Here is a 13,579-nt window from a genome sequence, read left to right on the forward strand (position 1 = left end):
TGGGTCCAATAGATATTTATAAGATGTCATTGTCAGAGTTACTCAAAATGGAGAAATAAACCATCCACGCGAAGACCGACATCCGCGCGGACGGAGTCGCGGGGGGAAGCTAGTGCTAAAATAATTCTTAGAATGTGTCGCAATTTATAAATGTGAAATATTTTTAATAGGAAGTTATTTGTATAAGTAATAATTAACGATAACGTCACTTTTAATATAAAACATAAAAAAAATAACTTCAGTTTTACTAGTTAAAACACGACTTTGCAAACGGGCAGTCAATATTGAATTTTTTTTTTAATAAAAAACCTAGTTTAATTTAATTAATATAATCGTATCTTATATTCATCATAACCAAAGTTTGTATCTGTTAACAAAACTGTTACAGCGTACAATGTTTGTTTTCTTGCTTTTTCTTCTATTTGATACAAGTGCTGTAGCAAACAACCATCTTCATCCACTTTCAGATGAATTTATTGACCTCATCAACTCCAAACAAAATTTATGGAAAGCTGGTCGGAATTACCCAGAGGATATTCCAATAGAGCATCTAACAGGACTCTTTGGTTCTATTCTAAATGAACTTCGAGAAGGCGACGCTGTTAAAGTTCATGACGCTAATCTTATTGCTTCACTGCCTGAAACATTTGACGCTAGAGAAAAATGGCACAACTGTCCATCTTTAAATGAAATCCGAGACCAAGGAGGTTGTGGAAGTTGCTGGGCTTTCGGTGCTGTTGAAGCGATGACTGACAGATGGTGTATTCACTCAAACGGCTCGCAATTCCATTTTTCTGCTCAGGATATGGTGGGTTGTGTCACAAAAGCTAAGGGTTGCCATGGTGGTGCTCCCATTGAAGCGTGGAATTTCTGGAACACTGACGGTGTTGTTTCTGGTGGTAATTATAATTCTAAAGAAGGTTGTAGACCTTACGAAATTCAAGAATGCATTCACGATAATTCTCCAAGGGGTAACTGCTCAAATCATGGTAAAGTACATTGCTTTGATAAATGTCGAAGTGGTTACAATGTGCCTTTTGAAAAGGATAAACGTTTTGGATTGACTCCTTACCGAGTCATGGGTGAAGATCATATAAAAGCTGAACTGTATTTAAATGGGCCGCTCGAAGCCGGATTTCTGGCTTGTCCAGATATACTTCATTATAAAACCGGCGTTTATAAATGTGTTATTGATCCTCCTGATAATCGTTGTAAAGGTCACGCCGTTAAGATACTTGGATGGGGAGTTGAAAATGGTACTAATTATTGGTTACTAGCAAACTCATGGAATACTAATTGGGGTGAATTAGGGGGGTTCTTCAAATTTATTCGAGGAGAAAATCATATGAGAATTGAAAATGAAGTTGTTGGCGGAATGCCAAATTATGAAAAGTAGAAGTTAATAAACATATTGTTTTATTTATTTTTTGTTTATATTTTTAAAATGATCAAAATCTTGATTTTTATTTAAAACATATACAATAACAGATTTCAATATGATCCCTTGTAAAAATACTTAATATGCTTACATAGACACACCCGCAGCAAAACTTTGTGAACCTCTCTTTTTATACAAGTGGGTTAAGGGCTAATATCTTTTGACACCATTGTAGAACACCAGCCAACATGCAGAATGTCCTGTTAAAATGAACCCCGCGTCTCGAGATTCGCAAACTTAATTGATTCCGTGTTTTATGTGCTCTGTGTCAGCTTTAAATGGGAATGTTTGTATGTTTATTAGTATATTAGGATGAATGAAAGCAGGTTGACTAAGCACATAAACAAGGAGAGTGTGGAGGGAAAGGTCGGAGTGGGAAGACCTAGACGAACGTATCTTGATCAAATTAAGGACGTCCTGGTAAAGGGTCAGGTCAAAAGTACCCGAAACCGCCGAGCTTGCATGAAGAGAGTTATAAATGTGGATGAAGCGGAGGAAGTATGCAGAGATCGTGACAAGTGGAAAGAGGTAGTCTCTGCCTGCCCCTCCAGGTAAGAGGCGTGATTTATGTATGTATGTATGTTTATTAGTATGTGTATATGTATGTGTAGCGGAAGCGATTATTCGAGCAACAAAGGGAAGATCTTCCGCCAGGTTGGGTGTTAAGCCTGGGGAACCGCGGTTCCCACGATGTTGTGTCAGAGATTGTATGTATATATGCTTCAATCTGTGTAATCTTTGCTTGCGCGATTTAGACTCCTCGCTGTTGTGACTTGTGGCCACATATGTATGTTTTTTGTATAGTATGTATGTATATACATATGTCAGTTAATCAGTCATAGGACTTTTATTATTATTTTCGGCTTAAAAATTGGGATCCTTCTTTTGGGCGATTGGCTAGTAACCTGTCACTATTTGAATCTCAATCTCTCATCCTTTATGGGATAGAGATATGACTATATGTGTGTATGTAAAAACTAGCGCAAACCCAATTGAAAATTAGTTTGCAATAGTCCTACTAACTAGTTCATCACATAAAAGTAGGCGCACAGTTGGAACTTTAGTATAACAAAGTGAATGGTTTAAATCAATACCGAGTCACTGCGACACGGTTCCATGTGACGTGGCGTGTTCATTGTATTTGCACCCTTGTCGCCGTTGACATGTGAACAATTATTATTGTCATTGCGAGGGTGAATGTACATATGTGTAGCAGTTTGTTACATATGCACTGATGTATGTCATATTGTTTTACTTGATGAATTATCCGTCCAAATAATCACGTCTGTATCCACGGGGTGGACAGAGCCAGCAGTCTTTGAAGTCTGACAGGTTTCAGCTGTATGTCCCAATGATAGAAGGGAGATTCGAATATTGGCAAGTTGCTAACCCATCGCCTATAAAAAGAGTCCCAAGTTCATGAGCCTATCTCTTAGTCGCCTTTTACGACATCCATGAGAAAGAGATGGAGTGGTCCTATTATTTTGTATATTGATAAATTATCTCTTTTTATATAATGGGTGTCAGCCATAGAATTTTCGTAACTCACATAGCAACGGGCAGACCAAACCGCTGGGTTTAGATATTTAAAATTTGACATTACAGTTACATACATACATATAGTCACGTCTATATACCCTGCAGGGTAGACAGAGCGAACAGTCTTGAAAAGACTGATAGGCCTCGTTCAGCTTTTACACACATTAAAGTTAAAAAATAGACATTAAAAGTTCTTTATGAAAATTCGAAAAGGTTAATTTTACCCTTACGAGTATGTTATTGAAACACCAAAAAGACGAACTGAAGGCTTCGATAGTTCGTTTTTGGTTCGAGTGGCTGAGGTATGGAATGAACTGATATATATTCCCAGACAAGAACTGAGTGTCATTTTAAATAGGTCAAAAACATTTCGTGTTAAAGAAATCGTACCTTATATGTCGCACCCAGTGAATTATATCACTTTTGCACCTGCGCTTCGTATAACTACGTTTACATAATAATGTCGGACGATGCACACCGCATTTTGCGGGGTTCCATTGTACGACATTTTATTTTAGAAAACTATGCACATACATACATAAAATCACGCCTCTTTCCCGGCGGGGTAGGCAAAGACTACGTCTTTCCACTTGCCACGATCTCTGCATCTTGCAACTCTCTTCATACAAGCTCGGCGGTTTCGGGTACTTTTGACCTGACCCTTTGCCAGGACGTCCTTAATTTGACCAAGATACACACTCTTCTTGTATATCTGCTTAGTCAACCTGCTTTCATTGATCCTCTCCACATGACCAAACCATCTTAACATACCCTTTTCTATTCCTGTAACTACATCTTCTCACCACAACATTCCCTTATCACGCTGTTCCTTATCCGGTCACTCAATGTCACACTGATCATACTCCTTAACGCTCTCATTTTTATTTGTAAATAAATACATTGTCACGTCTATATCCCCCTATATTCTCTTTTTATGGTAGACGGAAAACTAGGGCGCCAATTTTCTTCAGATAGAAAATGTCACTTGAATTATGCTTTTAAAATTGATAGTCTTCATTTAGGCGATGGGCAGCAACTTGACACGATTTGATTCTCAATTTAATTATTAAGATGAACGTGGCTTTTCTGTTTTTTTTTAAAGTGTAGGCTCTGTAAAATTGAAATTCAAATCTTTTATTCATTAGTATATGACACTTAAACATCACTTAATAATTGTCATATCTTTTGGTTTCACAACATTGGTTGACCTCAAATAAATAACTTAAAACTAAGTAACAAACTGCACTGCAGCATTTACTTCGATAACGTCAACTTCACAACTATCCAAACTTGTCTCCTGTCCTGTATTCTGTATACCCCGTTATGGATAAACGTGATTGTGTAAAAATAGAAAAAAGTAGGTTAACTTTTATTCATATTAATAAATTTATTTATCGTGATTCAATGGACACATTGCCATCTCACCTAACTCATAGTATTTAGCGGTCAATATGAAATGATGCACTGACCTGTCTATGTGTGAATGTTTGATTTAGTAGTGTGAGTCATTTGTTTTGTCGCTCGACCGACAGAACACTGTATCTGAATATTTTAATAATTTTAATTCAGGCTGGAAAAAAAAACAAAAGTGATGACTGGTAATAAAACTATAATAAGTAAATAATAAAATAAAAAATAATAATTTTCAAATATAAAAATAAAGATGCTCTTGGTTATCAATCATACGATACTGTTTAAAGTATAAGTAATATTTGTAGACTATACCACAAATTGATTTTTTTATTGAACGCATTCGTTCGTTCAAGGACAAAAAAATATTGTACATGGTTGTTAAAAAACTTGCAAAATTATCTGGCAAGTCACTAATTTAAAAAATAAAACGAAGTTCGTGAAGCGATATATTTATTTCTTTTTAAGATTTTCGCTTTTCATGGTGTGTTTTAAATATGAAAACTAACAACCTTAAAATGTTCAACCTTCATGGACAAATAACTATTCGTTCTGCATACATACTTACCTAATTTGCATGTGTTTTATGTCTCTGTAAAAATTATCATAAGAATTATTAAAATAGCTAAACTATTATATTAATGTTACAAAGATTTTTATATAAGTAACATATTTATACATAATTATACTTATGTGTCTGTCGTTGGATAGTCTTTATATCAATATACGAGTACCTACTGTTATTCACAATTCCAAAGATTAATCAAAATTTCCGTTTGTATAAAAACGTTAAACCGCCATCTATTCAAACACGTTTCTAAATTCCATATTAACACGCAAAACATATTTTTCACGGATTTTCAATGTAGGTAATACTTAATTATTGCATGATACATTCTTACTCAATTGGAGCGTGGAACGAGGTAGACCCATACTAGGTTTGTATTACAGTGGAACTGGCACTCGGCGGCTGTACATCACTGGACAACAGAGTTTAAAACGGTACGAAAAAAAAAATCAAAAGAATCTCTGACATCTGTCAGATTACGCGCGAAAAGTTCGTTCTGTTTTCAATTTTGGAGCATTAATTTTGATACGTGACAGTGCGAAATTGGGAAATTAGATTTGATTGTTCTCTGATTCGCATTAATTTTTCTTTTAGTTTTTCAAGGCAAAAGACATTTGAGTTGAACAGCCAGATAAAGTGATTAATTTTTAATTGTATGTGTTTTGTGTGAGTGTGTGCGGTAGCAGTGGACGCCTTATTGTTGTAATCGAATTAGCCATAATTTAATTAGTTCAGCCGTGGACACTGCGGTAGACCACGCTTGTACAAGTAGGTTATTATTTCAGAGCATTTTATATTATCTAAGTTTAATGTTTCTGTGCGATTTTGCTTAGTATACCTAGATTTTGTGATAGTGTTGCCATTTGGTGGATTTTGTGTGGGTATCTCTCTAACATTTAAATAATCACCTTCGCAAATAGATACGTAATTATATAAAAGTAAGTAGGTGTCCAGGTTGATAAAAAATTTCGCAGGTAGGTGCCAAAAAGAATTAAGTAATTGAATGGTCTAATATTTAAGCATCTATGTGCGGCTTATTCTTTTTATTTAATTTGGACATTAATATGACGACCGATACATTTACTACCGCATTGGCAAAACCATTTAGTGCCGTGTGGTGCCTGGAACTTTTGAATAGGACCATCACTTTCAATTCTTTCCCATGGATGTAGCAAAAGGCGACTACGGAAAAAGGCAATACATTCAATGCCCATGATACATTATGGGTTAGGTACTGCAAGTGCAAAGGTTGCGGAGAGGCTTAGAGGGGTTTTAGAGGCTGGCATAGTAGCTACCAGGAGTCCCATTTCTCCCGGGGGCCGTCCGTTACGGGATTTCCCCTTCGAAAATAAGTTAGGTATTTTATGAAAATTCAAGTTTCACCAAGGCAAATTTGTTTTTCGTTTGTACTTACATATAATCACGTCTATATCCCTTGCGGGGTAAACAAAACTGGCAGTCTTGAAAGACTGACAGGCCACGTTCAGCTGTTAGGTTTAACGATAGAATTGAGATTCAAATAGTGACAGGTTGCTAGCCATCGCCTAAAAGAAGAATCCAAAGTTTATAAACCTATCCCTTAGTAGCCTTTAAGGACATCCCTTCGAAAGAGATTTAGTGGTCCTCTTTTTTATATTGGTGCCGGGAACCACACGGCACTGAGGGGACCCACAGGTGTGCATTTTATTTTTGTTTGTTTTCATTATTATTTTCGTTCGTTTAAAAATGCTAGACCATCACAGGGTCACACTTAATGTTCATTTCCCGCTCGTTATGTTAATTATTTTAACGTACCTATCTATATTGAGGAGTGTAGTTTTTCTACGCTTAATTGAGTATTCTCTGTTAGATAATTATGGCCAATTAAGAATTCAAGTCTGTGTGTCTGTAACAATCTGTTTGAATTGCTAATCAGTTTCTCTGTGGGGAAAAGATGGGTACCTACTTGTATCTTTTGTTATATATATATATATATATATGTAGGTATATACGTTTTAGCATCGGTAATTTTTCAGGAATTGTTTTTTTTTTAAAGAAAATCTTCGCGACTATTTTTAATTTTTTTTACATAATTAGAAGTTAAATTAGTACGTTAACCTCTGCATATCGTGAAATAGGATAGCTTTATTTATCTTATATATAAAATTCTCGTGTCACAATGTTCGTTCCCGTAGGTACTCCTCCGAAACGGCTTGACTGAAGGTTTTATTGAAGGAAGTCATGAGATGCTTAATTCTTATTTCAAAAATAAAAAAAATACTCACGTATGTACTTACTTGCTTAAAAACGGTTTTTTTTTTATTTCTTGTTTGGCTTACAAAGCCAGACCAGCAATATAAAAGTCAAATTATGAGGTTATTTAATATCAATTTGTAAGCAATTAAAGATCAATAGACGATGACCTTTTAATAGGCGTATTGTAGGAGATAAGTGAAGATATTTGACCTCTTTTTTACATTAACTAAACTAGAGTACGCCCGCGAGTATATTTCCCATGGATGTCGTAAAAGGCCACTAACGGATTGACTTATAATACTAAGGATTCCTGTTGTAAGCGATGAGCTAGCAACCTGTCCCTATTTGAATCTCAATTCCATCATAAAGATTTTCAAGAGAGTTTGCTCTGTCTACCCCGCAAGGGAAAGACTTGATTATATGTATGTACGCATACGTATGTATATTTATCGAACAATATCGTCACAAGCATACAGACATATTGTTCTCTTCTTAATTAGGCTTAAAGTATGCCTAGTCTTTCGAAAACAATGGAAGTCTTTGTCGCATCCAATCAATGTGACTATTGATCCCAATAAGGTGTTACTAGATGTTGTCCGCGACTTCGTACGCCGTAAAAGTTCAATATCAATCTTTTATACCCTAATTGTAAATTATGCACCTTGACGACCTGTGGCGCAACGGTAGTGCGCTTGTCTGTGGCATCGGTGGTCCCGGGTTCGAATCCCGGCCAGGGCATGATGAAAAATGAACATTTTCCATTATTTCTTTGCTCCTAATAGTTGCAGCGTGATGTTATATAGCCGAAAACCTTGCTCGATAAATGGTCTATTCAACGCAAAAAGAATTTTTCAATTCGAACCTAATAGTTCCTGAGATTAGCGCGTTCAAACAAACTGTTCAGCTTTATAATATTAAAATAGATTTTTTAAATATTTATTTAGTGCAAACATTATAGTATCGTCGAGTTAGTTACTTGTAAGACAAGTTTCGAATTTACTTCGATGTTAACTTAATCTGTGTAATTTGTCAAAAAAATATAAAAAGATTAGTCCTGTTTTGAAGTACCGTATAAGTATTTTTGAAGTAAAAGTCAGTTAAAGACGTGTGTGTTATAAGTACTTATACATTAATTTCCCCTCAATATGCAGGCTTTCACGCAAAACCTCTTTAATACAAAAACTAAAATTCTACCAATCGTTAAAAAAATACTTTTAATAATTTATAAGCGTTGAGCTAGCATCCTGTCGCTATTTGAATCTTAATTCTAACATTGAGCCTAACAGCTAACCGTGACCTACCAGTTTCGAGACTGCTGGCTCTGTCTACTCCGCAAGACATTATATGAATGAATGAATGAATTTTAAGGTTGCAACCCCATTGACCCAATTATTTCGTCCAACACATTTTATTGCCAATTTAGGTCGTCCTATTAGGCGGGTTATTCGCAGAAATTTATTTAAATAAAGAGACAGCTAATTTAATTTGTAATGACAAAATACACTCCTTCAATCGATGAATTCCTCGAATTTACATTCCCTCTGAAATTCCGGAAAATCCGCCAGTAGACCACATTAAAAAACTTACATGCCAATTGTCAAATTGAATCAACCTATCCAAAATTTAACCGTGTGATTCCATAATAAGACCACTCCATATCTTTCGCGTGGATGTCGTAAAAGGCGACTAAGTAATAGGCTGATAAACATTCGTTTTTTTCACGTTTTTTAAGTACCGTATGTACAGTATGTTGGCTATTAGTTTGAATACACTCCATATATTTCACATGGATGTCGTGAAAGGCGACTAAGGGTTAGGCTTATAAACTTGGAATTCTTCTTTTAGGCGCTGGGCTAGCAACATGTCACTATTTGAATCTCAATTCCATAAAACAGCTGAACGTGGCCCTTTAGTCTTTTGAAGACTGTTTCTTTTCAAGAATTTAGACGTTATTATATGTATAAAATAGAATAGAATAGATTTATTTTCAAAATTAGATACAAGGTATCACTTATTGACGTCACATCACTTAAATCTAATTATAACCACTACTGCTTCCAAAGCGCATGTGTAGAAGAAACGGGGGAACAAAACACACTGCAACATTTTCACCGGACGTCAATTTACAAATACAGATCTCTTAAATCTAAATCGTGGACGAATGCACATAAAAAACATGAATGAATGTAAAACTAATTATTTCAGTATGTAAGATATAGCGCACCATATTTATAAGTTCCTTTCAATAAGATTAAAAAATGTACTCCCGTATTTTTTCAAGCTTTTTAATCTGTTTCAGAATCTAATACCGAAGCTCACTGCGATCTGTTAAGAACTAAGAAAGTAATTAATGTAAGTATTGAAATTCCTTCTTTGTAAAGTACACCTTTTTGTATGTGTTAGATTTTTAAAATAGTCTAAATTAACTCGAATTGATTAAAAAAACTTACACTATATAAATAAGATTGTTCCCTTAGTCGCCTTCAAATACATCTATTTCGAAGAGTAATCGTGTCCCTTAAGTGACAGAGACTCTAGTTTCCCTTCAAAACGCATAAATCATTCGCCTTTTACCATACCTAAGGCAAAACTTAACGAATTTGCCATATCAAAACTAGAAAGATAAAAGACTTATTCATTGAGTTACGATAAATCAAAACAATTTGTTACCAACAACATCAAACAAATCTCTTTGAAGCATTCTATTAAGTAAGAACACAAGAAACATGTTTGATACTCGTAGACCGTAACATTAACGGTTGTAATGTGTCCAGTTTCATAAGCGTTCTTTTATTCATTGCATATACTTGTATTACGTGTGGTTCCCGGCACCAATAGACAAAAGAATAGGACCACTCCCATCTCTTTCCCATGGATGTCGTTAAAGGCGACTAAGGGATAGGCTTATAAACTTAACGATTCGTCTTTTAGGCGATGTGCTAGCAACCTGTCACTATTTAAATCTGTACTGTGTGATCATATATATATTTATAGCCATACTTATGTATGTAAATTATTATATTATGCACTTACAGTGCATAAAGTAACCTATTATTCATATTTATCAATACATATAATACCTATACTAATATTATAAAGCTGAAGAGTTTGTTTAGTTATTTGTTTGTTTGAAAAAAAAATTCTTTTTGTGTTGAATAGACCATTTATCGAGGAAGGCTTTAGGCTATATAACATCACGCTGCTACTTTTAGGTGCGATGAAATAATAGAAAATGTGAACAAAACGGGGAAATTTATTCATCCTTGAGGGCTTCAATGATGCCCAAAATAACTATTCCACGCGGATAAAGTCGCGGGCACAGCTAGTATCTTATCATAAATCTTTAACATCGCACCACCCGTAAGTACCTACATCCATGTCAGTTTGGTCCAAAGGTTCGACTGGCAGATAATGCTTTGTGGCATTAAGTCCACCCGTTGTACCTACATTTATCGTGCATAAAGTTTAAATAAATAAAGAAATAATAATAATCTTGTTAACATAATACAGACGATTTTAATCCGTCCGAACATTTTGTAATTGAACATGATTGTAAAGACGGACGGCGAGGCGTGACAAATTGAGTTAGTTCGTCATCTCGCGTCTAGAACTCAGGATTAATTCCAGAAGCTATACATCATTTGAGGAGATGAAATATAACAATCTATGTAGGTATATCTCAGATTTTATTGGACACTGGTGTTCGTATTTCCTGTATTTTTATAACATAACATATAGTCACGTCTATATCCCTTGCGGGGTAGACAACAACAGTGGTAGATAGAGTCAACAGTCATCAAAAGATAAAAGGCCACGTTCAGCTGTTTGGTATAATAATAGAATTGAGATTCAAATAGTGACAGGTTGCTAGCTCATCGCCTAAAACAGGAATCCGAAGTATATAAGCTTATCCCTTAGTCGCTTTTTACGATATCCATGGGAAAGAGATGGAGTGGTCCTTTTCTTTTTTCTATTGGTATAGGTAACCACACGGTATTTAGGTAACTTTTTTTTAATAATTAAGTCTTATTCTGTATTGTCGTGTGGTTTCTAACACTTTAGATTACATACCATATCTTTCTCATGGATGTTTTAAAAGGCGACTAAGTGAGTAAATGTATTAATGACTAAGTAACCTACATTCCAAATTTGATATTCCAAACGCTAGGGGGTACACATTGACGGCCTCTGTGGCGCAGCGGTAGTACGCTTGTCTGTGACACCTGAGGTCCCGGGTTCGAATCCCGGCCAGGATGATGAGAAAAGATTTTTTTCTGATTGGCCTGGGTTTTGGATATTTATCTATATAAGTATTTATTATAAAACATAGTATCGTTGAGTTAGTATCTCGTAACAAAGTCCGAACTTACTTCGAGGCTAAATCAATCAGTGTAATTTGTCCCATATATATTTATTAATTTATTTTTATTTAAAGATAGCGTTTCCGCTATTTCATTTCACGCGGGCGGTGCCGCGATTGTATATATTTTAATTCTGTGATTCTGTTACCAATAAAGTTTCTTTTTCCTCTAATAATTCAACTCAGTTTTATAGCAGAAAGTCTGAGAAAGCGGCATAATAATCAGGCACTATAATAGTGTTTGGGAAAATCCCACAGACACAATGATGCTATATTTTTAACACTAATTTAGTAAAAAGTTTACGGTATATCAACTTTTTAGCTCATCTTATTCTTCATACATGCATACATAAAATCACACCTCTTTCTTGGAGAGGTAGGCAGAGACTACATCTTTCCACTTGCCACGATCTCTGCATACTTCCTTCGCTTCATCCTCAACTCTCTTCATGCAAGCTCGGCGGCTTCGGGTACTCTTGACCTGACCCTTTACCAGGACTTATTTTTCATACTTACATATAGTCACGTCTATGTTCCTTGCGGGGTAGATAGAACCAATATTCTTGAAGACCGAACGGCCACGCTCAGCTGTATGGCTTTATGACGTTATGGAGATTGAAATAGTGACAGGTTGTTAGCCCATTGCCTAAAAGAGGTTTCCAAGTTTATAAGCCTGTCCCTTTTTAACAACATCCATGGGAAAGATATGGAGTTGATCTATTCTAAATTCTAAAACCACACGGCAATATTCTAAAGTGAAAGATACACTCATTCTTAACCTATGTAAAAAGTAAAAAAGTAAAAGGAATTTATTCATAAAAAATACAAAAATGGAAAAAATAAAATGTACAAAAATAGACATGTAGTAAGTATGGTGCTCCCGAAAGGGGAACCCTCAGCATAATGCTGGTTGTAAACATACTGTATGTTTTGAAACTATATTTATGAACCAAGCTTCGTAAACGCTGTTAATGATGAAATAGTTACATTGCTACCTCATCACTAAAAAGAAAAACCCACGATTTCCTTTCCTTTCATTTTCTTTTACAGCTACGGAAAGAAATGGCGCATTCGGATGTTTCTTCTTCCGACCAGGCTAGCAATATGTAGTATATTTTATCTAGCTATATATCAGCTCAATAAGCTTCTTTAAGCTAAATAAAAATATGACTTAATTAAGCTTTATCGCAACTGTTCACTGGAATACACCTGCGTTTGGCACCTCAATCAATTGATATAAAAGACACTACAGGTATCAGAACTCTTTATAGCGCCCTCTATGTTTATTATACAAAAACAAAGAACAATGTAATGCGAACCGTGGAGAACTACCGGTCATTACGCCTTAATTCATTAATTTCACAAACCAATCGAACACAAAAATCAACTTAAACGAAAAGGGCTTAAGTCGAAAATCACAAAAATGGTGTAACCAACTTTGCGTAAGCTAACTTCAGTGTCCTAAAAGGGGTTGTCATAGAAACTGTAATGGTGCGCGCGCATCACTCACACTACCGTAGTTCACGCACACTCCCCCGCAGTCTCCCCTTATTGTTAGAGCGAGATAGTTGCTTAGTACTATTGCATACAAAAGTGGTTTGAAATTTTTCGATTATCAAATTAAAATAAAGAGGAAATTAATTGTTTGACTAATTTACATTATAAGCGCACATTCTAAAAGAGATCTAAATTTGCCGTGTATGTTTCTTAAGTGATCTAAAAGAGGACTTCCCAAAGTACCCAAGGGAAAAGACATTAACTGGACTTTTGATTAACGTGGATATAACCGGGGGATTTGTACTTTTAAAATGTTAAGTATGATCTAAAACACTCATAGTAGAAAACATTTGAGTTATACATTAAGTTATTTAGATTTGTCTTAAAGTTATAGATGTAAAACTATAGAAATTTAGTACTGTCGAATGTGACGTGTCATAGTAAATTTTTGTGATCTGTTTTTCAATAAACACCTACAATCTCAGATGTATTTTACATTTGAGCAGAAAACTTGAGTACAATGTCACGCCGC

The 13,579-nt window shown here is 35.3% G+C and overlaps 2 protein-coding genes across 4 annotated transcripts in view; both read left to right on the forward strand.

Moving 5' to 3' along the window:
- Positions 1-394: 394 nt before the first annotated feature.
- Positions 395-1,396, forward strand: LOC106141860 (cathepsin B-like). The gene has a single exon (XM_060946923.1). It carries the CDS (start codon positions 395-397, stop codon positions 1,394-1,396), a length of 1,002 nt encoding a protein of 333 aa, XP_060802906.1.
- A 3,947-nt stretch (positions 1,397-5,343) lies between these two features.
- LOC106142158 (guanine nucleotide-binding protein subunit gamma-e) overlaps positions 5,344-13,579 on the forward strand; it is a 29,080-nt gene continuing 20,844 nt past the window's right edge. The window contains exons 1-2 of one of the 3 annotated variants that reach the window (XM_013343822.2): positions 5,344-5,389; positions 9,490-9,542. The gene's annotated coding sequence lies outside the window, so the exon portion shown is untranslated. Of the gene's footprint in view, positions 5,390-5,422; positions 5,724-9,489; positions 9,543-13,579 lie in introns of those variants that run through there. The other 2 variants (XM_060947061.1, XM_060947062.1) reach the window with 2 other exon arrangements.

Source organism: Amyelois transitella, chromosome 12, assembly GCF_032362555.1.
Source record: "Amyelois transitella isolate CPQ chromosome 12, ilAmyTran1.1, whole genome shotgun sequence".
Lineage (NCBI taxonomy): Eukaryota > Metazoa > Arthropoda > Insecta > Lepidoptera > Pyralidae > Amyelois > Amyelois transitella.

What these genes read in the sequence shown, in the direction of transcription:
- LOC106141860 (XM_060946923.1), top strand. Translation starts at nt 395, where the DNA reads ATGTTTGTTTTCTTGCTTTTTCTTCTATTTGATACAAGTGCTGTAGCA.